At 45.6% G+C, this 25,115-nt stretch overlaps 1 protein-coding gene across 6 annotated transcripts in view; it reads left to right on the plus strand.

Moving 5' to 3' along the window:
* LOC119220255 (potassium voltage-gated channel subfamily C member 1-like) overlaps positions 1-25,115 on the plus strand; it is a 63,438-nt gene that overhangs the window by 14,609 nt on the left and 23,714 nt on the right. For all 6 annotated transcript variants that reach the window (XM_062566238.1, XM_037476123.2, XM_037476122.2 and 3 more), the window contains exons 2-3: positions 22,730-22,861; positions 23,776-24,637. In XM_062566238.1, coding sequence (XP_062422222.1) covers positions 22,730-22,861; positions 23,776-24,637 — 994 coding nt within the window. The remainder of the gene's footprint in view (positions 1-22,729; positions 22,862-23,775; positions 24,638-25,115) is intronic.

Consider the following 25,115-nt stretch of genomic DNA (forward strand, 5'->3'; position numbering starts at 1 on the left):
ATGTGAATTTGTTTTTGTGTGCATTTTCTGGAAAAAAATAAAAGAACAGTTCCACCACTTTGGTTTCCCCAAAAGTAAAGGCAACAGCACTATGAACCTCAAGGACAGACGTAAGCCTGCATTTGATCATTCGTTTGTATTAGGCTTCTCTAAGGCTGCAGGATCAATCTCTCCGACCGTTGAGTGTGGTTATGAAGAACAGCTTACCTCCAAATGAGAAGTAATGAAATTTGCGCAGACACCAGTTTTGGTCCACAGGGATAAACTATATCAGTGCCATTTGTCTATTGGGAACTGTAAATATTTATATAAAACGTCATGGCAATCCATCAAATAGTTGTCATGACATTCCAGTTCGGACCAAAGAATCTGACCGACCAACTGACATTGGCACTGCTGCTAAAAAAAGAGTTTATAAGTCAGCTGCAGCAAAGACTGCACCAAGGACAAAGGATGGCTCGCACTACAGCAACCGAGAAAAGGAAAAAAATGGAAGAATAGCGATGCACACATTTTCCCTGATGTGTCTGTTAAAACACAAGGAAGGATTGGACATTGTTTTTTGATGCCTTCCAAAATCATATAACAAATAACCAAATTAAAACCTCCATAGGTTTAGTTTTTTGTTCCAAACATTATTAAGCGACTAAAAATAATCATGCTTGAATCTAAACCACACAATATCCACGTTTCCCTAAATTAGTCGCCTTGTAAGGATAGTTGTATTAGATCATACTGTGATTAAACTGCATGCACTTTACACGTTAGACAGCACCTTGCATGACGACGCAGTGTTGCACCAAACATTGAGCCGACTGGAAACCTGTACTATGCCTCAACAACCCTGCCCACAGTTTACAAAGCTGAAGAGTTGTGTTCAATAGAACCTCGTAAAAGTGGTCTATGTTGTCTGGTCTTGCCGATGCATCAGTCCATCATTTTTTTAGTTTTGCTCTGAACAATTGCAAACAATGTTGCGATGGTGGCAAATGCTGTAGTGTGGTGCGCCAGTAACCACAAGGTTAGCGGTTTGAATCCCCATTTCTCCATGTCGAAGTGTCCCGGAGCAAGACACTCAACCACCAATTGCTCCCTAGGCAAATATATAATGCATGGGCTATAATGTAAGCTATCCAATGTATGCTTTGGAGAAAAGCATCAGCTAAATGACATGTCATTTTCCATTATTGAGCAAGATTTTGCGGAGTCTTTAGCTGCTAAGATTGTGGTCATGATTAAAAGGGCCAGGCTGTCAATGCTTATAGTGGTCAGTGGGGGGCTTCATCCTGTCATTCTGTTCCTTTTTATTTAGTTTAACTCGATCATTCCCGAAGGATTATATGTCAAAGGCTCATCCAACCTAATTCAAAACTAAATTCTTTGTTGCAAAACACGTTTGTCTGTGTGTGTGTGTGTGTGTGTGTGTGTGTGGGGGGGGGGGGGATGTGTATTTGTTGATTACTTTAGATCACCACCAACTATTTCGAAATTATAGACACTCCCATCCGCCTCAGTTATGCTTTGTTTTGGGCTAAAAAGAAAATATTAGCATGCTTGCATGATACAATGATATCATGGAAATTGCGCATCAACGCAAAAATGCTTGTGATATTTGGCCTAAGCTGAAGTTAAACGTTAGGACGATACATCACTCAATTGTAACACATCTTCAATAACAATATCCTGTTTTCATTCCCCCACTTGGTTCAGGTGTATGGTATTGGGAAATCACTTTTTGGTATATTTGAAACTTAAATCATCCACTCAATCTGTACTTAACATCAACCATCAGTTACCTCCCTCAACCTCTGAATAAATTAAAAGTTAATTCCACAAATATGTAGAATAATATCACGGCCTGACAAAACATCATCCATGCCAAGAAAATAAGAATTAGACCTATCCATCACTCCTGAATTTTAGATCCAAATCTGCAATCACAGCAAAATTCACGTCAGACGCATCTGTCCACAGTGAGCAAAAAAACTATTCCCATGAATTTGAAAACAATAACACAGATATCATACACTAGAGAAACTTAACGTTCAAATTGTTCGCCCCCCGTCACTAACAATATTACAGTACCCAACTCCATCTGGTCTACTATGTTTTTGCAAACATGACAACATCCTATGGGTATTAAAAATGATTTGTTTTCTTGCCCACATTTAAGCTTATGTACACGCATATGTAGATATTCACCTCCTCTACGGTTTTCATCTCAAAAAGACACACATACACCTACATGCATATACATGTACCATTCACCCATTCACTGACCTTGGTGGCTTATAGTTCACTGTTTTTTTCTCCCCTTGTTGTCCCCTATGTATTGTTGTGTAAAATTCAAAAAGGTTAGGTTTAAGGTTTAACCTTAGGTTTAAAGGTTTAAATTTGAAGGGTAGAAGTCTGGCGTTGGTCTCTATAATGACCCCACCCATTCCACACCCTCCTGGTGTGTGCTGCATTCACTTTCGGACAGCAGCTCCTTTTGGCCCTCAATCTGAGCTTTGGCAGCCTGGGGCACTATTTGGCAGAGCCCCATTCCCCCTACTTAGTGTATTGGAGCTACCTCTGACTAAGAAAAGCACTAAAGCAATCTGCGGCCTGCAGCAGTGCTACGGCCAAGTGGGGGGCGGAGTGGTAGAAGGCGTATGGGGAGATGATTCTGAAATTAATCTCAGGTTTGCCAGAGCCCTGTTTCTTTATGACAGCACCTCTTGTCCTCCTGCTGCCCCCCCCTCTTTGTTTTACCGTATGTAAGGGATCATGACTGAGACTCCTCTCAATATGGATCCCTCTGGGCTTGTGCATGGAAAAGCGTGACTCAACGGCCGACCCCTCCTGTGAAGGTGGGCGCAGGGAGTCCGTCCGCTCTGAGTCAGCAGTCCCTTATCATGTTCTCCAGGGATGGCTGGAAACTCCCCTGATTATGGAGGCAGTGAGGTAGTTTAGTAGGTGTTTGTGCTGGTGGAGCCCTTGGGCCTGGTTATGGACAACAGCTTGGAGTGGGTCTGTGTCTGCTGAGTCTGTCATAGTCAGGATATACTGTAAGAGATCAGGACTGAGACTCGGGCGCAGAGTAATAAAACAACAAAATACTTCTTTCCAGGTTCTGGATCTTTGCTGGCAAAAATTTACAAAATTAACCAAAAAGTAGCACAGACACAAGCAGACTACACACTAGAGAGGGAGAAAGAAAAATGCCTAACAAGAAGACCAAAAAGGATAGAAACACTTGCTTGAGCCATACAACTCAGGGTAGGACAATAGGTATCCTTACATGGATGAGTGGGTGATTGGGGCTTAAATACAAGTGGGGTGATTGTAAACTAAACTCAGCTGTGGGGAGGAAACTGAACATAGCCAGGAAGTAAAGTGGTTAAAAGAATATAACAGGAAGTTATTCTTTGCAGTCTCTTCGAGTTGTCACACCTTAGGCATCTGTTGCGATGTATGAGGTTTAATCCTTTGAAGTATAATGAAACCACTGAGCTCTTTTCTTTTTCATCCAAACGAATGATGGACTTCAGCCTCCTGCCAGATGGAAGGGGCACAAACAAGTTTTTGTCTGGAGGTGAGAGGGGTTGGCAACAATCTTTTTAGCTCGCTTTCGGGGTCCTGGAAGCGAACAAGTCCTGGAGAGACATCATATTGCAGCCGATCACCATCTCTGCAGAGCGGAAGACACGCTTCAGCCTGCCCTTGTCCTTGTCCTTGGCTGTGCCTGCAGCGTACCAGACGGGGATGAAGGAGCAGAGGATGGACTCGATGGCGGCCGTGTGCACCATCATCATCTTTGGCAGGTTGAATTTCTTCAGCTGCCTCAGTAAGAACAGCCTCTGCTGAGCCATCTTGGTGACAAATCTGATGTTCAGCTCCCACTTGAGGTCATGCGTGATGATGGAGCCCAGGAAACGGAAGGAATCCACAGCGGTGACGGGGGGAGTCACACAGGGTGATGGGGTAAGGTGGGACTGCGTTCTTCCAGAAATCCACAAACATCTTCACTGTCTTCAGAGCGTTGAGCTCCAGATTTCTTTGGCTACACCACGTCACCAGATAATCAGATTCCCACCTGTAGGCGTACTCATCCCCACCAGAGATCAGTCTAATGAGGGTGGCGTCAAACTTCAGGAGCTTGGAGACTGGTGACGAGGTACAGCTATTTGTGTACAGAGAGAAGAGCAGAGGGGACAGAATGCAGCCTTGGGGGGAACGTTGCTGATGGACCAAGAGGCTGAAACATTTTCCCCAGCTTCACATGCTGCTTCCTGTCAAACAGGAAATCAGTGATATACTTGCAGGTGGAGTCGGGCATGTGCAGCTGAAAGAGTATGTCCTGCAGCAGAGATGGGATGATGTGTTGAAAGCAGAGCTGAAGTCCACAAACAGGGTTCTGGCGTAGGTTACAGGGGAGTCCAGATGCTGCAGGACGAAGTGGAGGGCCATGTTGATAGCATTGTCTACAGACCTGTTGGCTCTGTAGTCGAACTGCATGGGTTCTAGGAGGAAGTTGGTGAGATTTTTCAGGTGGGACAGGACTAGCTGTTCTTCAGGACTACAGAGGTTAGGGCTACGTGGCTGTAGTCAATAAGTCCTGTGATCCTGTGCTTTTTGGGAACAAGGATGATGGTGGAGGTCTTGAAGTAGGCTGGTACATGGCATATCTCCAGGGAGGTGTTGAAGATGTCTGTGAACACCGGTGACAGCTGATCAGCCCAATGCTTCAAGGTGTGTGGGGAGAGAGAGTCCGCAGCTTTGCGAGGGTTTCGTCTTTTAAGGAGCCTGTTAACATCTCTCTCCAGAATAGAGAGGGTTGTTACTGGTGAGGATGGTGGGGGAGGGAAAGGTGATAGAGAGGGGTGAGCCCCTGATGGGCTGAGATGGGGGTCAGGTTGGTGGAGCTGTCAGGAGTCAGACTATCAAATCTGCAATAGAACTCATTCAGCTCATCTGCCAGGCAGAGTTCATCCATGTTTGGAGGGGTTTTGGCTTGTAGTTTGTAAGGTGTTTAAAGCCTCTCCAAACCGAAGCCGAGTGATATGCAGAGACCTGTTAAAGTTATGTAGAGTACATTTCTCACCGCCTTGCTAAACCTGTATTTTGTCTCTGTGTCTCAGTCTTTATCAACACTGCTAAATGCCTTATCCTTTTCTGAGTTCCGCTGCAAAACAGGGTTTGTCGTTGTTATAACTCACCCCTGAAAACATCCCAGTCTGTGCAGTCCAAGAACGCCATGAAAATCCTCTAGCGCCTCGCTGGTGCACTTCTGTGACACTCATATTCAACTCACATGCTGTCCATTTACCCTGATCCTCCTTGGGCATAAGGGTTGGGTATCGTTTGAATTTGAACGATTCTGATTACTTGTTCCGTGCACCCTCTTGTTTCGAATTCCGGTTCCCAGCGATTCTCGATTCCGATTCTTTTAAGCGGCAGGGTCAAAAAAGTTTAAATGAGCTAGCTAACCAAGGGTCTTTCTGAAGGAAATAGTCTGACCTTCTCCTTCAATGTTAATTCTATGAACTTTTTACTTTTTATTAACTTTACTATGAATTTCTAACAGGGCTGTTTTCAACTACAATATAAATATCGAACTACGAACTTGAATATGGTATAAACATTTTAAATTATGAATATATTTTAACAGGGGTACACATTCCTCAAGAGAGCTTTAATGTTGAAACCTCACAAAAACACATTTACACATGATTATATGATACTGCAGGTACTTAAACGTTACCTTGCTCCCACTGATGGGCTAACCCTTGGAGCCAGAGGAAGAGGCAGCGGAGGACGGTCGGCGCAGTGCGTCAAAGACGGGGCTCACATTTACTTCCACTCCATGACCTCGGAGGTGCTTCATCATATTTGACGTGCACCCTCCTATGCATGAAAAATTTTGCTGCAAATGTTGCATTTTGCAGAGTTTTCAGTTTGTTTTTAAAAGTTTAACCACATTTTGGACCGCCGACGCACGCTATCCATGTTCGATCGCTCTGTCATGCCAACACTTCCGGTGGACGCTTCTTTGTTGGTGTTCAGCGGTTTCTTTTTCCGGTCGGCGCCGGCGGACTGAGAATCGAAAGTAGGAATCAAATTTTAAACTTTTGAACGATTCCGGGTAAACCACAAAGCTAGTTCTCGATACTCGATACCCAAGCCTACTGAGCATGTTCTACTCCTTCATTGGAGTCCTGCTGTGTTCAATTAAACTGATTGGACTTGATTATGAAAGGCACACATCCGTCTATATAGGACCTTTCAGCTCACAGTGCATGTCAGAGCAATTGAGAATCATGAGGTCGAAGGAACTGCAGAGACAGAATTGTGGCAATGCACAGATCTGGCCAAGGTTACAAAATCATTTCTACAGCACTCAAAGTTACCAAGAGCACAGTGGCCTCCATAATCCTTAAATGGAAGAAGTTCGGGACGACCAGAACTCTTCCTAGACCTGGCCGTCCAGCCAAACTGGGCAATGGTGGGAGAATAGCCTTGGTGAGAGAGGTAAACAACAACCCAAAGATCACTGTGGCTGACCTCCAGAGATGCAGTAGGGAGATGGGAGAAAGTTCCACTAAGTCAACTATCACTGCAGCCCTCCACCAGTCGGGGATTCATGGCAGAGTGGCCCGGAAGAAAGCCTCTCCTCGGTGCAAGACATATGAAAGCAAGCATAGAGTTTGCCAAAAAACACATCAAGGACTCCGAGACTATGAGAAGTACGATTGTCTGGTCTGAAGCGACCAAGATTGAACTTTTTGCCATTTATTCTAAGCGGTATGTGTGAAGAAAACCAGGCAATGCACAGTGAACATGGTGGGGGCAGCATCATGCTATGAGGATGTTATTCAGTTGCAGGGACAGGACGACTGGTTGCACTTGAAGGAAAGATGAATTCGGCCAAGTACAGAGATATCCTGGAAGAAACCCTCATCCAGGCTCAGGACCTCAGACTGGGCCAAAGGTTCACCTTCCAACAAGACAATGACCCTAAGCACACAACTAAAATAACAAAGGAGTGGCTTCGGAACAATTCTGTGGCCATTCTTAACTGGCCCAGCAAGAGCCCTGACCTAAACCCAATTGAGGATCTCTGGAGATACCATTCTTAACTGGCCCACCAACGTTCACCATCGAACCTGACGGAACTGGAGAGGATCTGCAAGGAAGAATGGCAGAGGCAGATTTCGGTGCTTGATTTTGGTTGCTGAGCCGATTTAAACACTTTACCCACTCTGATGACACCGTCCTCGCAGCAGCTAACGCTAGCCTTCCGCTTGAGTAGCTACAGCGGCTAGCTTCTATTTCTATTTATTTAAGTCAGTGTTTCCCTCCATTATTAAAGTCTGCAGTTTTTTCACATTGCCCCGACGAACGCAGGCAGACAATTGGCACACACAGACACGTGCGCTTACACAGGAGAGCACGTGCTCACCAGGGGACACAGAGCGCTGGTTTCTCCCGCCCCCCCCCCCCCCCCCCCCCCCGAGTCAGACGCCCCCCCCCCCTGGGTGTAGCGGCGTTCCTTCGGTGTTGTCCGTCATTAAGACGCATCAAGATGCAGACATCTGACTCCATTTCTTCATTAACTAAACGTAGAAATATTAATAAATTCAATCACACTGTAGATAAAAAAATATGCTCTCGTGCTTAATGCAGCTCTTCTGTGTTGCACCTGCTGCATTCATAACGTCAATACATCGAGACAAACAAGGAGAGTTAATGCTTTTCAATATGTTACATTTTCACGGTTTGGGTCCTCTTCCTGTCTTATTTTGTAGTTTTCTTGTCTCTCGTGTCTCTGGGTGAGCTTGACGTCCTGTCCTGTGATTGCCTGATTGCTTCCCCCTGTGTCCAATCACCTGCACCTCCCTTGTGTATTTAAGCCCCGTGTGCCTGTTGTCCCTTGTTGCCTCATTGTCTAATGTTAGTCATTGTTGGTGCACGTTCTTTTGGCTCGTGTTCATTTTGGTGCAAAATAAAGAGCACATTCCGGAAATCTGAATCCTGCATTTGAGTCCTGCCTGCCTCCCTTCTGCCTGCGCCAGCACCCACCTGACATACATACCTTTAGTTCCTGCACAATGAGCATGAATCTCAAATGAAATGAGGGAAACACCAAGTTACTAAACTGTAAAATGTTAATATATTGTTCATAGTTTGAAGTTAAAAAGTTCAAAGCCGTAGTTTGAAGTGTTTATTTATTCATACTTACGTTATTGTTTAAACAGTTAATCTATTGTTCAATTTGAAGAAATTATTGTTTTGTCCTTTAAAAAAAAAGAGAAAAAAGTCGGTTTAGTCACCGTTTAGGCACCGTTATCGCACGGGTTAAGCCCCGATTTAGGATACCCATCCCTAGTGCTGAGTGTACATTAATGAGAAATAAAATTAACTTTTTTGATTTTTAGCAAATGGCTGCAATGGAACAAAAAGTGAAAAATTAATACTTTCCGTACCCACTGTATGTGGTAGTATGAGATTGTAACCACAGACTGTGTCTGCTGGATTTGTAAGAGGCAGCCGACGGGTCACATGTTAGCAGAACTCAGGCTATATAAGAATAAGGCTGTGGAGTGTCACGTTTGCGTTGTACTGGACGTATTATCATTTATAAACATCCGTGCTATGATATCACAGTGAGCCTTCGATCGGTTGCCTCACATCTGATCAACCTTTCCATCTAAGTTTCCAAAAGATGTACTGACAGTGAATACTCTCCGTACCCACTGTATATAGAAAATGCAAAATTGAAAATTCATATCAGTTCATTTAGAACCTATTTACAGAACAAAACTGAATAACCATCTAAAAAAGTAACAAGGTAATCTCCTAAATACCCTTTTTGATGCTTGATTATCAAGTAATTTTAAACTTTAAATCTCAGCCTGTTGTCATAATCGATTTACAAATCCTCCCAAATGTCCCAAATAGCCCGTCAAATGAGGAATGGTAATCCCAGATCATGTATTCATTCAAATTGAGTTTTTCATTACGCATTGTCCCAGTTACTGAGCACTGTACCCGGAAAAGCGAGGTCGATTTTAAAAATGTATCATAGGCTACGGACGACCTTATCTTATCTTTGTAGTCTTACAAATAAGTACTTTTTCTCACGGGCTATTGCTGTAGGTTATTTAACTTAAACATTTTCATATTTTAAAGGAATATTCTTGAAATCAAATATTGGAAATCTCATTGGAATTAAGTTGGGGTTCAGCTTTCATCTTTGTGTCACCAGCCTCTATAAAAGATGAATCTGGTAGTGTGATCCCAGCATTATGAATAGATGAGTGACACAAAGCATAAAACGGATTTTGAAATGGAGCGGGTTGTCGCTCAATTATATGATCTCTAGTGTCATGCGCATGTGTCCTTGAGCAAGACACTTACTTGCTCCCAAGCCATCAGGAGCAATTTTAGGTCGTAGATGTCACGGTTTGGCTTCGCTTCCGGTTTTAGTTTGAAGTTTCATGTCTCTTGTGGTCCTGGGTTAACTTCACTTCCTGCCTTGTCTTGTGATTGCGTGATTGATTCCACCTGTGTCCAATCACCTGCACCTCCCTTGTGTATTTAAGCCCTGTGTGCCAGTTGTCCTTTGTCGCGTCATTGTCCATGTCAGTCCTCGTTGGTGCACGTTCTGCTTGAGTTTTGTTTGAATAAATAGCACTTTGTCGGAAGACCCTGCGTCTGAGTCCTGCCTGCCTGCCTGCCTTCAACCTGCACCAGCCGATCGTGACAGAATGACGCGACCATGGAAGGACTCAGCAGGGTTCGATTGGGTACACCCAATATTGGGAGCCCGAGTCACCTTTGCGGGTTCCCGCAGGAATCCAAAGGTGGTTCGGCGGGGCGCTTGCCCCCCAGCCACTCACGAGCCCTGGTTCCCGGACCTTGAGACCCGACAGCGGCGGCGCCGTCCAAACCGTCCGTCTCCGCCCGTCCTGGTTCCAAGACCCCCGTTTCAGCCCGAGTGGGCCCCAAGATGCCCGTTTCAGCCCGAGTGTGCCCCAAGACGCCCGTCTCCGCCCGAGTGGGCCCCAAGACGCCCGTCTCCGCCCGAGTGGGCCCCAAGACGCCCGTCTCCGCCCGAGTGGGCCCCAAGACGCCCGTCTCCGCCCGAGTGGGCCCCAAGACGCCCGTCTCCGCCCGAGGGGGCGCCGAGACGCCCGTCAGCGCCCGTTCCTGCGCCGAGACGCCCGTCAGCGCCCGTTCCGGCCCCCAGAGTCCAGTCTCCGCCCGTTCCGGCCCCCAGAGTCCAGTCTCCGCCCGTTCCGGCCCCCAGAGTCCAGTCTCCGCCCGTTCCGGCCCCCAGAGTCCAGTCTCCGCCCGTTCCGGCCCCCAGAGTCCAGTCTCCGCCCGTTCCGGCCCCCAGAGTCCAGTCTCCGCCCGTTCCGGCCCCCAGAGTCCAGTCTCCGCCCGTTCCGGCCCCCAGAGTCCAGTCTCCGCCCGTTCCGGCCCCCAGAGTCCAGTCTCCGCCCGTTCCGGCCCCCAGAGTCCAGTCTCCGCCCGTTCCGGCCCCCAGAGTCCAGTCTCCGCCCGTTCCGGCCCCCAGAGTCCAGTCTCCGCCCGTTCCGGCCCCCAGAGTCCAGTCTCCTGGCCCGTCCCCACGGCCCCTGATCGTGCCCCCTCCCTCCCATCCCTTGGTCCTCTCCCCCCCACCCCTGGGGGCCGTCTGGGATCCGGCCCTTGAGGGGGGGGTGGGGTCAGGGGTTGGGCCGCCGCACTGCTCGGCGCCCCCCGCCACGACGACGCCGGAGCCGCACTGCTCGGCGCCCCCCGCCACGACGACGCCGGAGCCGCACTGCTCGGCGCCCCCCTCCACGACGACGCCGCAGCCGCACAGCTCGGCGCCCCCCGCCACGACGACGCCGCAGCCGCACTGCTCGGCGCCCCCCGCCACGACGACGCCGGAGCCGCACTGCTCGGCGCCCCCCGCCACGACGACGCCGGAGCCGCACTGCTCGGCGCCCCCCTCCACGACGACGCCGCAGCCGCACAGCTCGGCGCCCCCCGCCACGACGACGCCGGAGCCGCACTGCTCGGCGCCCCCCGCCACGACGACGCCGGAGCCGCACAGCTCGGCGCCCCCCGCCACGACGACGCCGGAGCCGCACTGCTCGGCGCCCCCCGCCACGACGACGCCGGAGCCGCACAGCTCGGCGCCCCACGCCACGACGACGCCGGAGCCGCACAGCTCGGCGCCCCAAGCCACGACGACGCCGGAGCCGCACTGCTCGGCGCCCCCCGCCACGACGCACGGCCGCCGACCCGGCAGACCCCCCGAGACCCTGAGGCCCGGCCGCCGGCCCGGCAGACCCCCCGAGACCCTGAGGCCCGGCCGCCGACCCGGCAGACCCCCCGAGACCCGGAGGCCCGGCCGCCGACCCGGCAGACCCCCCGAGACCCGGAGCCCCGGCCGCCAACCCGGCAGACCCCCCGAGACCCTGAGGCCCGGCCGCCGACCCGGCAGAACCCCCGAGACCCCGAGGCCCGGTCGCCGACCCGGCAGACCCCCCGAGACCCCGAGGCCCGGTCGCCGACCCGGCAGACCCCCTGAGCACCCCACGCCTGGCCGCCGCCCCGGCAGGCCGCCGGACCTTAGCTGTCGGGTCCCCTCCCTCCCCTTGTCTGATTTTTTCCGGTTCTGCTCCCCTTTAGGACCGTCTGGAATTCGGTCCTTGAGGGGGGGGTTCTGTCACGGTTTGGCTTCGCTTCCGGTTTTAGTTTGAAGTTTCATGTCTCTTGTGGTCCTGGGTTAACTTCACTTCCTGCCTTGTCTTGTGATTGCGTGATTGATTCCACCTGTGTCCAATCACCTGCACCTCCCTTGTGTATTTAAGCCCTGTGTGCCAGTTGTCCTTTGTCGCGTCATTGTCCATGTCAGTCCTCGTTGGTGCACGTTCTGCTTGAGTTTTGTTTGAATAAATAGCACTTTGTCGGAAGACCCTGCGTCTGAGTCCTGCCTGCCTGCCTGCCTTCAACCTGCACCAGCCGATCGTGACAGTAGATTTATTGGAAACGAGGACCTCACATGGCAGCCCCTGTCATCAGTGTATAGATGGGTGCGAATGGGTAAATGATGTGTGTGAATGGGCATATAATGCCACATATACTTATTCAGATATAAAGCATTATACAATTCAAAGTCTAAAGAAAATCAATTACATTGGTGCTGGAGTCAGGAGGTAGCCTAGGTTAGCATCGATCCTGACAAACAATGCCCAATCCATCCGTTGAGCATTTTTCGCATAGTGATATAGCACAAGTTGTCGGACTCAATGGATGATTACCAGTCTTGGATAAGGTATCTTAAGACATTATGGTAATTAATAGGACAACCAGACAGAGACAACAAGGCTCTACCCAGCTCTTCAATCAAGAAACCTTGTATGAAAATCCATTATTGTTATCTTTTGAGAGTGGGTCATGGGGTGTACTGTATAGAGCCATAAAGTACTGTACACCTGTTTACATTGACCTGAGCGTTGCATCTCAGTGCAAAATAACAGGTGTTACCTTTCATTTTAATCTTAAGCTTAACAGTTACCAAACATGTTTCATGTAAACTGTACATTTTGGGTGGAATGACTTTTGATGAGTGGTTAACAGCACTTGCTTCTAAATAGCTAATGTTTAGCTAATGTTTTAGCACTCCTGATGCTGACTTTTGGAACCAGAAATGCACAATAAACACAATATACAATAAAAGTATAAACTACTTTACAGAATCTGTCCACATTACACTCCGAATAGCTACATTCACGCCACCTGGCATTGCACACCAGTTCAAAAATCTGGGTATGGGATGCCTCGTCACATTATCTCCCTCGTGTTTACTAGGAGATGTTTAAACAATAAACGTTAACAAAACAAATCTTCGATTACTCCTTGTGGCCTTAACTATTGCCAAGAAAACTATTCTCATGAATTGGAAATCAAGGAATACCAGACATATCACACACTGTGTGATTTACCGTTGTTAAAGTAAAGGTTAGCTCATTACCTTTCGAGACAAATACTGTTTTAACAATGAAAGATTAACCATTGTTTAAAGCGGAGCTACTTTCAATCAACCAAGTCTATGAAACACCACAACCATTGCAGACGTTCTTAGTCATTATCTCCTTTGGATGACTTGCAGTTTTGCTTTTACAATATACATAGTCCTTATTTGTGATGCTATTCATATATGATGAATATTTTCTTGCTGATAAAAGACTTAACTTAATTGAATTTTAAGTTCCATTTTATATATATATATATATATTATAAACAAATTGTTGTCTTTTAACAGCTTAGTTTCACTGATATTCTGTGACTATTCTTCTTTTCCTTGCGGTTCACCAGAGCAATGTGTACATATAACCCAAACCTGAATGCTCTGCTATACCAAATTGTGAGAAAACGGAAAACCCAGAAAAAACTATTTCTATACTTTAAATACAAAAAAATGTATTTCATTTTCTGGCATCAATGTTTTATTTAGATACATTTATCTAAGGGGTATTTTGTATCGAAATACTACAGGGACACATTTCTAAAGGCACATGTACAATAAACAAGACAGATAATTCATAACTGTATGGATTTTGTGCTGCATTTTTCCTTATTGCGAAACATATATAAATCATAAATAATAAATCAAATTTAGCACAAACTTTGAAGGTCAAAATGGAAAGCTCAGTTTGGAAAACTTTCAATTTACAATGAAACTTGTGTCTGACATGAACTATCTCTCCTCCTGCAGAACCCAATGCTCAAACTATAGTATTATGTTGCTCTATGGTCTTCAGGGCATTTTATAACCCCCTGATCCCTAAAGCATTATTGTCACGTTATTTGGAAGTACCCCCATATTACATAGTTCCTGTAATAATAAGTGAATATCATGAATCAGTGCAGTTATCATTTTCATTGCAGCATTGTCAGACCTGTGTTGGTTGTTTGTGTCGAAGCTGATCTTTGACACCTTCTACATGTTGCCATCTGCCATCAACAGCGTGAGAGGATTAGACGGCAAACAGGTCCGGGAAGGGGGGGTGCAGACAACCCTCTAGCTGCAGTGAGAAGGCAGCCAAACAAACAAACTACATAAAGAGCAAGTGATGGTGAGTGTTCAACAAGGGGACATGAAGTGGGACAGGAAAGGTAGTCCTCAGAGGCAGGTAACTTGAGATATCTCGGCGACTGTGGCACACCGGGAGCTAATGCGGTACACCACTGGGTACCGGGGGCTGTCTCAAACAGACCGGATACAGTCAGTAACACCTCAACCTCTAGCGCAGCGTCTCTCATGTCTTACTCACAGGATCAAACAGTCTGTCCTGTCAGATTCTCACTAACTTGGCGGAACTTCAAGTGTGTGTGTGTGTGTGTGTGTGTGTGTGTGTGTGTGTGTGAGAGAGTGCAGAGTTTGCCCAGCCAACATACTGCTGTATCCTCCCCCTGGGGAGAAAACAGTATGCAAATCTAAAGCCAGGCTATTTGTAGTGAAGTCACCTCTAGAAGGGGGACAAAGTTTATGCGTGTGTGTCTTTTCTGCAGTAAAAGAGAGGACGATTGCTGCGTCACTACAGGGGAGAATATGTGATGTAATTCATCAGGCATCACTTCTCATCACTTCTCATCACTCCTCAGCTGTTATACAGTCAGGATTGAAATAATACGTCACATTTGTTCTATACTTTAGCTTTGTTATATTCCCAGGGGACATTCCCAGGTGTTCAGCAGGTCCAACCCTTTAATTTCTTTCAACAAGTCGATGTTACTGCCCTGTAGAAGTGGCACAGCCTCCCTTTGAAGCATAGATCCACGGACCAAGCAGCACTATTTGACAAGCTGGAAGTGTAAAGGAAAATCAATGTCCAAATCTGAGAGTGCCAATGAGGCCCATGCCCACGCGCAAATCAGACAGGCGGGGCAAAAGTTTTTATGACATTTGTGAAAATTCCACTTTTTTAGTGCTTCTACACGTTTATTAGGGTATCTGGCATGTCTACCGATCCCAAAACTTTGGGGAAAAAAACCCTCCCGCGATTTGTTATGTTTCTTGTACGTCAGAAACATCATGCTAGAGTGACTAAGAATGAGCTTCCTTATTCTTCTCTCGTCACTATAAAATGAGAGTCTCTCTTACATGGCCTTAGCCCGACCCCCTGTCTCATCTCATCCCCCGGCCCCACTACACTCGCTATCGATACACTGTAAAAAAGGAAAAACGGTCAAAAACGGTCAAAAGACTGGCATCAGCGACTGCTAAACAAAGGCAGACTAATAATAGATCAAATGAAAGTTATAACGCAAAGGTCAATGGATCTTTACCAGAAGTGACAGTGCAGATAAAGAACAATCGTCCAAATTGCCAGTAATCAGCCTGATCCTCAGGGTGTCTAACTTCCTTATCAAAACACCGAAGCAACCCCAGAGGGTGAAATTCAGTTTTATGGCTGAAATCCATGGCCTCAGACTTGGAGGTAGTGACTCGCATCCTTTAAATGTGGTTGCAATCTACCCCAGTGCATTCTGTACGTCATGTTCTGAGAGAGTCAACTGAACCATATCTACAACGAATCACAAAATCAGGGGGAGGCCAACACCCATTGGTAAAGTATTTCACTTTGTGCATAGTTTACAGTCCCATAACCCATCAAACAGACCTGCAAAAGTAAAGAGCTGGCCCACTGTCCCAGGGCTAATATGGAATAAGCATGGCTCTTCCTGGACCAGAGGTTTGAGGCCCTTTCCAATATCCTGGAACAAACTCGAGAGCTCAGCTCGGGAGGCTGAGCATTGTGAATAATAATAATTTCAGGTCCCCCTTTTTAAAAATGGGAATTACAAACCAGGTCTGCCACTCCGGAGGCCCTGAAAAGGCTGAAGAATTTCTGCCAAGATAGCCCAACACTGTCCACAGTATTCAGGATCTCAAGGCAAATCTGATCCAACCCGGGCACCTCACAGGCTCTGCTGTAACTTCACTGCAAGTTTGGGTTTGCCAGACCTAACAAGTACCTTCCTCCACTCTCCACCAGGTGGTGATTACTTGTCTTGTGATCATTTGAAAACTGTGCAGCGCTGATGATAGAACCACATAGTCAATCATTGATCTTTGGCCTCAGGTAATCACTTGCTGCACCACGTGGTGTTTGTTGTGGCCAATAGATGACTATTAGAAAATCCACCACTTTGGCAGACATTCCTATTGCGGGTTTTACCATTGTTAGCCACATAAGCATTGGAGTCCCCCAGCAGAACTAGTCTGTGCCCTTCCCACAACATTTTAAGTCCCTCAAGGCCAAGTATGCACACCTAAGTCGCCATCTTTTCCTGCCCATTGGTTGCATGCACTCACACCTAACCCTCGTGTGTATCCCTGCGTGAAAAGGCCCGACAGAGAGGATTTAATATAACCTTAATCTGAATGTTCAACTGAGTTCAGAGAATTTCTAATGATGTTTGTTCAGATGTTTGATGCTGTAGACAGCTTTCGTGCTGAAAAGAAGGATTAAGCAATGACAGATCTAACACTGCAAAAAAATGATCGAGAAATAAGAATAATTATGAAGGAGTAAGGTATAAAAAGAGTTACCGAAATAGAGGAGAAAATAGCAGACATGAGTAGTCATTTATGAAGAACATAAAGAGAGGAAGCTTAAGAAAGAGAGGAGTTGGTCCAGAGGAGAAGTAAGGAAAAAGATTTAGGTCATTCAGTATTAGTAACAGAAGCAAGGGAATGTGAGAGAACAGAGAAGACAAAAGGAGAAAGGGTGAACTCTTGTGTGTTGTAGGTTGAATAAAGCGTATAATGTCTATATTAGGAGATTTTTTCTTTTATGGAACTTTTCAAAATGTTATACGATATTTTACATTTCACAAGCTTTCTCTCTAATTCAGTGGTAATATTAGCTTGGAAGATATCAGGAAAATCCAAAATCATCGTCAGCACCTGCCAGGCAGGTCTTGCCAATTCACTTCTGTCACTTAGGAATAATGACTCAATGTGTAGCTCATTGGCCTTACTTTGTGATACAGGTACCTGATTGAGATAAAAGTGTAAATCAATGCGACAATCTTCATGTGCAAAACGACTTAGACAGATCGCTTTAAACCACTGGTCCCAATGGCAGCCCTCATGTCAACCAGTTAGACCATCCCTTTGCTAAGCAAGTCAACTTTGACCAAATTATATCTGATTACCTGCCAAAGTGTCAGAGCAGAGTGTCTCGCCACTATTCGCCTTGTAGCGGGTGTTTTCCCACTGAAAGATCTCAAAAGCAGACTGATCTTACAACAAAAAAAGGAATCTACCGTACCGTGCGTTGGTTTAAAGACAAAATAAACAATTGCAGTAAATGATCAACTTGATTCAACTCCAATTGTCCTGTGGAGATATTCTGATTTAGGGTATTTACCCAATCGAATAACCCAACCAAAACCATTTAATATTAAAGGATATTACAAAAAAAGTTTTTCTTCTCACGTTAACGGAATGACTCTAGACGTAGTGATTGGTTCAACACTTTGTACGCCACTAACATATACAGAAACAGCAATAGATCAGGTGGACACAGTGACATAGTATGTCCACTTGATGTTCATCCCCACCTTGAGATGGACAGTGACTATTAAATGGATCGCCATATAATCTATATAGGCCACGTCATATACACATATGTCACAGACATGAAAGAGTTTAAATATTTGGAACACTTTCTGTTTCAAATGAAAAGCTTCAAATACTTTAAATACTTTAGATAATATTATTTATATAAAAAAAAAAATATATTGTGAAATATTTGTAAGAACTGTGGCAAATGTAGTAACTTGCATAGCTTCATGAATTTATTGTACACAATTGAAAACCCTAGAGAGGGTTGTTAAGTTAAGTATATTTATGTCTGATGCAGTCTCCTTTTTACCCTGAGCACATTGTTCTAATCTCTATCAGACAAAAATTTAAATTAAAAGTTGATTAAGAAACTTATAGGGCGGGCTAGCAGCAAAGCAGCAGCAACATTACAGCGCATGTGCACACATGTGAGAACCACACAAGTTCACAAAAAATGCATTGAACCGATGCCCATGTTTACACTGTGTTTTCTTGCATCTGTCTTCTGTAACTTTTCAGCACCCAGAAAATGCACAAGAATGCATGTGTGTGTGTGTGTGATGTGTGTTTGTGTGTATCCAGGGCAGCTCAAGATAGCAGTGTTAAATTAGACCATGATAATAAGCTCTGGGACTTGATGAGTTCCCTGCAGATTAGAGAAAGACTTCATCTGTCAGTCTTCATCACTGACCTGACACACACACACACACACACATTAAGGCATGCTGGTTTTCTGGTTTTACATCATCTTAGGTGGGTTACTGAGTTTGGTTGTAACTACAGTAAAATGATCAATGATTGGCCAGAATCATCATTATTTCTATAAGTTACATTGAATCTTTACGTTTTTTATGAATGGATCCAATTTGTAAAGTAAAATCTCACTGTAAATGCTTCCACTTATCAAAGAAATCTGAAAAGTATGACATTTCCGAGCTATGCAGACAACATGTCCTTATATTCATCTGCTACACCCAATGGCCCCAACAGTAACACATTGTTCAACAAACAATGCTCTAATGGTATGGGCCATAAAAAAGGTTTGTTTGGAACTAAAAGGCTTGAATGTGTTTATATTTCATAGGTTGAAATAAGTAAAGCACATTGCCTGAGACCAGATTTGCCTTGAAACCAGAATTCAGCTGCCACTTAATTCAGCCACAAGAGCCGAACAAGTAAAAGGGAACATATAGAGCGTCTTTACACTGCCTCTTAAATATCAATCAGTGACAACCTGGTTGAATGTCTCTTTCTCATCTCAATGTCAATCTTCACTATCACATGTGCCACCATGACAGCGTGCAGAGCTTGGTATCTAGCTTTGGATGACCCCGCTCACTCCCTCCCTCTCAAGGCAGCAGTGAAGTGATCTTTGCCCCGCTCAGAGGCCAGTTACTGCCTCAGGATCAATAAACGTTCATGTTACCCCAGTATCACTAGCGTGTTGACGAGATCCAGTGTTATGGGGGTAATGTGAAAATATAAAGGTACAAACTTTGTAGTAGATTATAGTGGAGCCCCTCGCTCTATGCTTGTCATACAAACCTTAGTCATACTGTATGTTCACATAACAAAAATGAACACATTTCTCATAAAAGACTAATGATCCAAGATATGCTTTTTTCATAATGTATCATGGATTTGAAAGTAGAAAAACATGACAAAACTAAAACTGTAGTGGATTCCTTTTGGAATTTTCATTGAAGGGAACAGCAAACGCAAAGCAGTTCTGTGGGCAGACAATATGGCCGACAAGCATATATGGCTTTTGTATGCATTGGAAATGGTTTTGACTAATTTTAAAATTCAATACATTCCAAGCTTCAACTAATTTTTCTATCACTATTAGATAAAAGCACAACCAGACAAGTATTGTGAATGTGATGTTTCTACTACTACTACTAGTGTAATTTGTACCAGTGATTTTTAAATTTGACTTTTACATGTGTAGAAAAAAGCCAGTCAACATTTTTAGCTTCATGGAGAAATTGAACGTGTAAACCAATCCAAATTTTATTTCATGTAATTCTTTCCTTAGGAGTTGGATGGGACAAAAAGACAATTGTTAATATTGAATTTCATCAAGGGGATAAACATATTGCATATTAACGGACTTTATACTACCCATCCATTCAGTATGTGTTGCATACTGCCTATTACATTGATTGATTGATTCTACTTGAATGTTTCTTCATAAGTACGCTAAAACAACCGCTATGTTGGATTAATGGAGATGGTTCTACTCCTTTATCGGAGTCCTGCTGTGTTCAATTGAACTGATTGGACTTGATTAGGAAAGGCACACACCTGTCTATATAAGACCTTACAGCTCACAGCGCATGTCAGAGCAAACGAGAATCATGAGGTCGAAGGAACTGCTCAAGGAGTGCAGAGACAGAATTGTGGCAATGCACAGATCTGGCCAAGGTTAAAAAATCAGTTCTACAGCACTCAAAGTTCCCAAGAGCACAGTGGCCTCCATAATCCTTAAATGGAAGAAGTTTGGGACGACCAGAACTCTTCCTAGACCTGGCCGTCCAGCCAAACTGGGCAATGGTGGGAGAATAGCCTTGGTGAGAGAGGTAAAGAACAACCCAAAGATCACTGTGGCTGACCTCCAGAGATGCAGTAGGGAGATGGGAGAAAGTTCCACCAAGTCAGTGATTCACCAGCGACCCACCAGTTTTTAATGGGTCGCGGGCCTCTGCATGGGAAAATAAAAATTAGAATAAAAAAAAAATCACAAAAAAATTCCTCCTGTGATTTTATTTTGAAGGGACTTTTTTAATGCAGCGGAGTGTCGTTTTATTTGCTCGCTCGTCCGTCCATGTTTTCAGCAGCGCCAGGTTGGGTCAAACCATTCTGATATGGGGGAGACATTCAGTTTTTAGGATAATTAAACATCCTGAATAAAAAATATAAAATTCATCTTATGAACTTGATTTTAAATTAATTTGAGAAGTTGAGAATGTTCCTCGATTTGGATCGCGGCTTGTCATTAAGGGGTGATGGTGGGTCCCGGAGCCAGACCAGTTGAGAACCACTGCACTAAGTCAACTATCACTGCAGCCCTCCGACCGGGCGGGGCTTCATGGCAGAGTGGCCCGACGGAAGCCTCTCCCCAGTGCAAGTCATATGAAAGCCAGCATGGAGCCAATAAACACAGGAAGGACTCCCAGACTATGAGAAATACGATTGTCTGGTCTGATGAGACCAAGATTGAACTTTTTGCCATTAATTCTAAGCGGTATGTGTGGAGAAAACCAGGCACTGCACATCACCTGCCCAGTACAATCCCAACAGTGAAACATGGTGGGGGCAGCATCATGCTATGAGGATGTTTTTCAGCTGCAGGGACAGGACGACTGGTTGCACTTGAAGGAAAGATGAATTCGGCCAAGTACAGAGATATCCTGGAAGAAACCCTCATCCAGGCTCAGGACCTCAGACTGGGCCGAAGGTTCACCTTCCAACAAGACAATGACCCTAAGCACACAACTAAAATAACAAAGGAGTGGCTTCGGAACAACTCTGTGACCATTCTTAACTGGCCCAGCAAGAGCCCTGACCTAAACCCAATTGAGGATCTCTGGAGATACCTGAAAATGACTGTCCACCAACATTCACCATCCAACCTGATGGAACGAGAGAGGATCTGCAAGGAAGAATGGCAGAGGATCCCCAAATCCAGGTGTGAAAAGCTGCATCATTCCGAGGAAGACTCATGGCAGCTCAAAAGGGTGCTTCCACTCAATACCGAGCAACGGGTCTGATTATTTACGACAGTGTGATGTTTCAGTTTTTCTTTTTCAGATAGATTTGTGAAAATTTCGACATTTCTGTTTTTTTTCTGTCAAGATGGGCTGCTGAGTGTACATTAATGAGAAATAAAATGAACTTTTTGATTTTAGCAAATGGCTGCAATGAAACAGTGAAAAATGTAAAGGGGTCTTAATACTTTCCGTACCCACTGTATGTGGGTGCGTCCTCACATCTGATCAACCTTTCCTTCTAAGTTTCGAAAAGATGCTCGATATGTACTGACAGTGAATTATAGATGTGGTCATTATCCAGGAGGTGAGGATGGACATTTGGGATAACCAACGTCAGGGTTCAAAAGAAGGCAAGGGGTCTAGAAAATGAGCCCAAAAAATCTTACAAGCCCTTGAGAATGGACCTTGACGAGCAACCTAGCGTTTAGAAAGACGACTGCTGCGACGCACACACTGAGAGAACCCCACAACACATCCAGGCAGCTCACTGCATAGAGCACAGGGAAAGAGAGAGAGAGAGAGAGGGAGGAGGATATGGAGGTGGAGGGGGAGAAACAGAGTGAGAGAGAGAGAGAAGGGAGGGGAAGGAATTGTAGGGGGCAGGGGATGCTGCAGAGAAAAAGAAATCTCATAAAACATGCGTAAGCACTGTACAGAAAATGGCAGATAATACACTACATAAAATACATGATGCGCTAGTTGCACAGTTGGTGGAGTGTGTGTGTTTGTTGTGTTGTGGTCTATAACAAATAACCGTTGATCCTTCGCCGATAGTAAAACAACGTGCGGCGGAGCTACATATGCTGCATGATACACAACGTGTGCTTTCATCTCCTCATTCCCCCTTTGTTCATGTACTCACCTATGTCCTCTTAACATACACTGAGTATCTACTTTCTCTCTCTTAAAAAAACACACACACACACAAAGAGCAGCCCCGTGTACCTCATTATTTTTACACTCTCCATCCATCATCCATCCTCCCTCTATGTCTCGGACTGTGCTGTTATCAGTGGGATTGCAGCAGTCGGGACATTTGCAGTAAATTAACTATGTTCCTCCACTCTCCTCAGTGTGTTCATGGTGCCCCCTGTCTGCAGCCTGTTGGTATTACCACTGCTTTCCACGTACCGCACTGGCCTACTCCCCCCCACAAGCAATTCCAAGAAGACCAAATTGCAACAACGGCATAGACTGGCCAGAAAAGTGTTGGCATGCAGATGTGATAGCTTCCTGTACTGCAGCTTGAATAAAAAGAGACGATGTGTGGAAAGTGAAAAATGTTAACAACCCTCCCCCCCCCCCCCCCCCCCCATTTCTATTTGTCTCTCTGCAGTACGTGGCGTTTGGCTCGCTCTTCTTCATCCTCCTGTCCATCTCCACCTTCTGCCTGGAGACCCACGAAGCCTTCAACACCATTTACAACAAGACAGAGAATGTCACCGTCGGCAACGTGACACATGAGGAGGTACATTGAAGTTAAATGGAAGTCTTCTACAGTATTAAACAAGTTAATGTGGCATGATAAGGGCACATCTTACATGTTCTATCATTTTAGGAGATAAGTGAGAAAAAGATTCAAGAATAAGTGACCAATAAATGAAGTAGGGGCTGAGATATCTGGATTGTTTTTGTTCTTACCTTGGACACTCCGGGTTCGCCCTAAGACACACCGCATTTTCTTAATGTAATATTGTAACTTGTTCACCCTACTCTTTCTGCCAGTACAACAATACAATTACACAAAATTCCTGGTTTGAGCTCCGATGGCCGCGTACATCACAGGCCGCATTGCTCAAATTTGGGCTTTGCTTGATGCGCTGATGGTTCTCAAAGCTTGGTGGCGAGCTGCAGCCCCCTGCCTTGGTTTGCAAAAAAATCCTCCTTACTTTTTAGGTCCCAAAGTATACAATACTAAAGTCCTCCCTTTACGATAACACCCATACATGTAACTATCTCCTCATTCAGACCCATGTGGCAACGTTACTGGGGGCTTTCTCAAAGGTCGAGCAGTGTAGTGCTACTCATAAATGTTTAGAATCGATAGATTGCCCCGTTAACAACACATTCCTTCGTTGTTAGAAGGGCATGAACTGGGTTTAAATTGCCTTTTTTTCTCAGGACTTTGCAGCTGCACAAAATATTGAAAGGTGATCTCTGCTGGAAGGGGGTTGGCTAGAGGTTAGTTAGGATCACTCGAGTATGTGTCAATTTTTCTATATGCCAAATGCATAGTTACAGGAAAGACGTATTGCTACAGGATCTTTAACGTTTTGAGGAACATGTTTTGCTTGGCTTTTTACCGCCTACTGAATGATGAACCAGTGAGTAGAGTTTTCATAGAATCTGCTAATCCTTTTCTTGTTTTCTGCCACCTTACAGATAGTGTACGAGGTGGTCACAGATGGCTGGCTGACATATGTGGAAGGCGTCTGCGTCATATGGTTCACCATAGAGGTGATGGCACGTGTCGTCTTCTGCCCTGACAAGGCAGAGTTCTTCCGCAGCACCCTCAACATTATAGACTTTGTGGCCATCGTGCCCTTTTACCTGGAGGTGGCGCTGAGCGGCCTCTCCTCGAAAACAGCCAAAGACGCGCTGAGCTTCCTGCGCGTGGTGCGCTTTGTCCGTATCCTACGTATATTCAAGCTGACCCGCCACTTTGTCGGTTTACGCGTCCTGGGCCACACTCTGCGGGCGAGCACCAATGAGTTTCTGCTGCTCATCATCTTCCTGGCGCTGGGCGTCCTCATCTTTGCAACCATGATCTATTATGCCGAACGCATCGGTGCCGACCCCAACGATCCAACAGCTGCGAAACACACCAACTTCAAGAATATCCCTATCGGATTCTGGTGGGCTGTGGTGACCATGACCACGCTAGGCTACGGGGACATGTACCCTGAAACTTGGTCAGGAATGCTAGTGGGCGCCCTCTGCGCCTTGGCCGGCGTGCTGACCATCGCCATGCCGGTGCCCGTCATTGTCAACAACTTCGGCATGTACTACTCTCTTGCCATGGCCAAGCAGAAGCTCCCCAAGAAGAGGAACAAGCACATCCCCCGGGCGCCACAGCCTGGCAGCCCCAATTACTGCAAGCCAGATGCCCTTGCCATGGCAACCGCCTCGCCACACAGACTGATGGGCAATGTGCTTGGTCCAGGCATGGTGGGATCTGGCAGTATGATGGGTACTGGAGACTGCCCACTTGCACAGGAGGAGATCATTGAGATCAACAGGGCAGGTGAGTGACTATAGAAATTACATCTTGTTTGCATGTAACAGTTCCATTGGGATTCCAGGGTACAACTGTGACAATGTGGAAAGAAAATAATCCCATTTTAGACTAAACTGGACATGTTGGGTCATTTAACTGTATTTACGTTGTCAGTAGTCTATTACTGTCCGCTGTTCACTGCGCGTGCCTGTTTCGCTCCGACACAAGGTGCGCATACACGGGCTGGTGCAAGAAACAGCCTGGTGCAGCAGTAGATGAAACATAACGTGTTCCTCCCCTGTTTGTGGCCTGGCTCTTGTTTTGCAAGATATGCCTGGGTGGAGAAAAGATTTGTTCAATTGACACATCGCTTTTCCTCCTCACTTCAATATTTAGTTCACTTCAGAGTTCCTAATTCCTAAGTATTAAAACTGTATTAAAATCTTTCCAATTTTCTTGTCAAACCGGCCGGAGGTCAGATTTCAAGCACTGAATTGATGGGTGA

The sequence above is a fragment of the Pungitius pungitius genome, chromosome 12, assembly GCF_949316345.1.
Source record: "Pungitius pungitius chromosome 12, fPunPun2.1, whole genome shotgun sequence".
Classification (NCBI taxonomy): domain Eukaryota; kingdom Metazoa; phylum Chordata; class Actinopteri; order Perciformes; family Gasterosteidae; genus Pungitius; species Pungitius pungitius.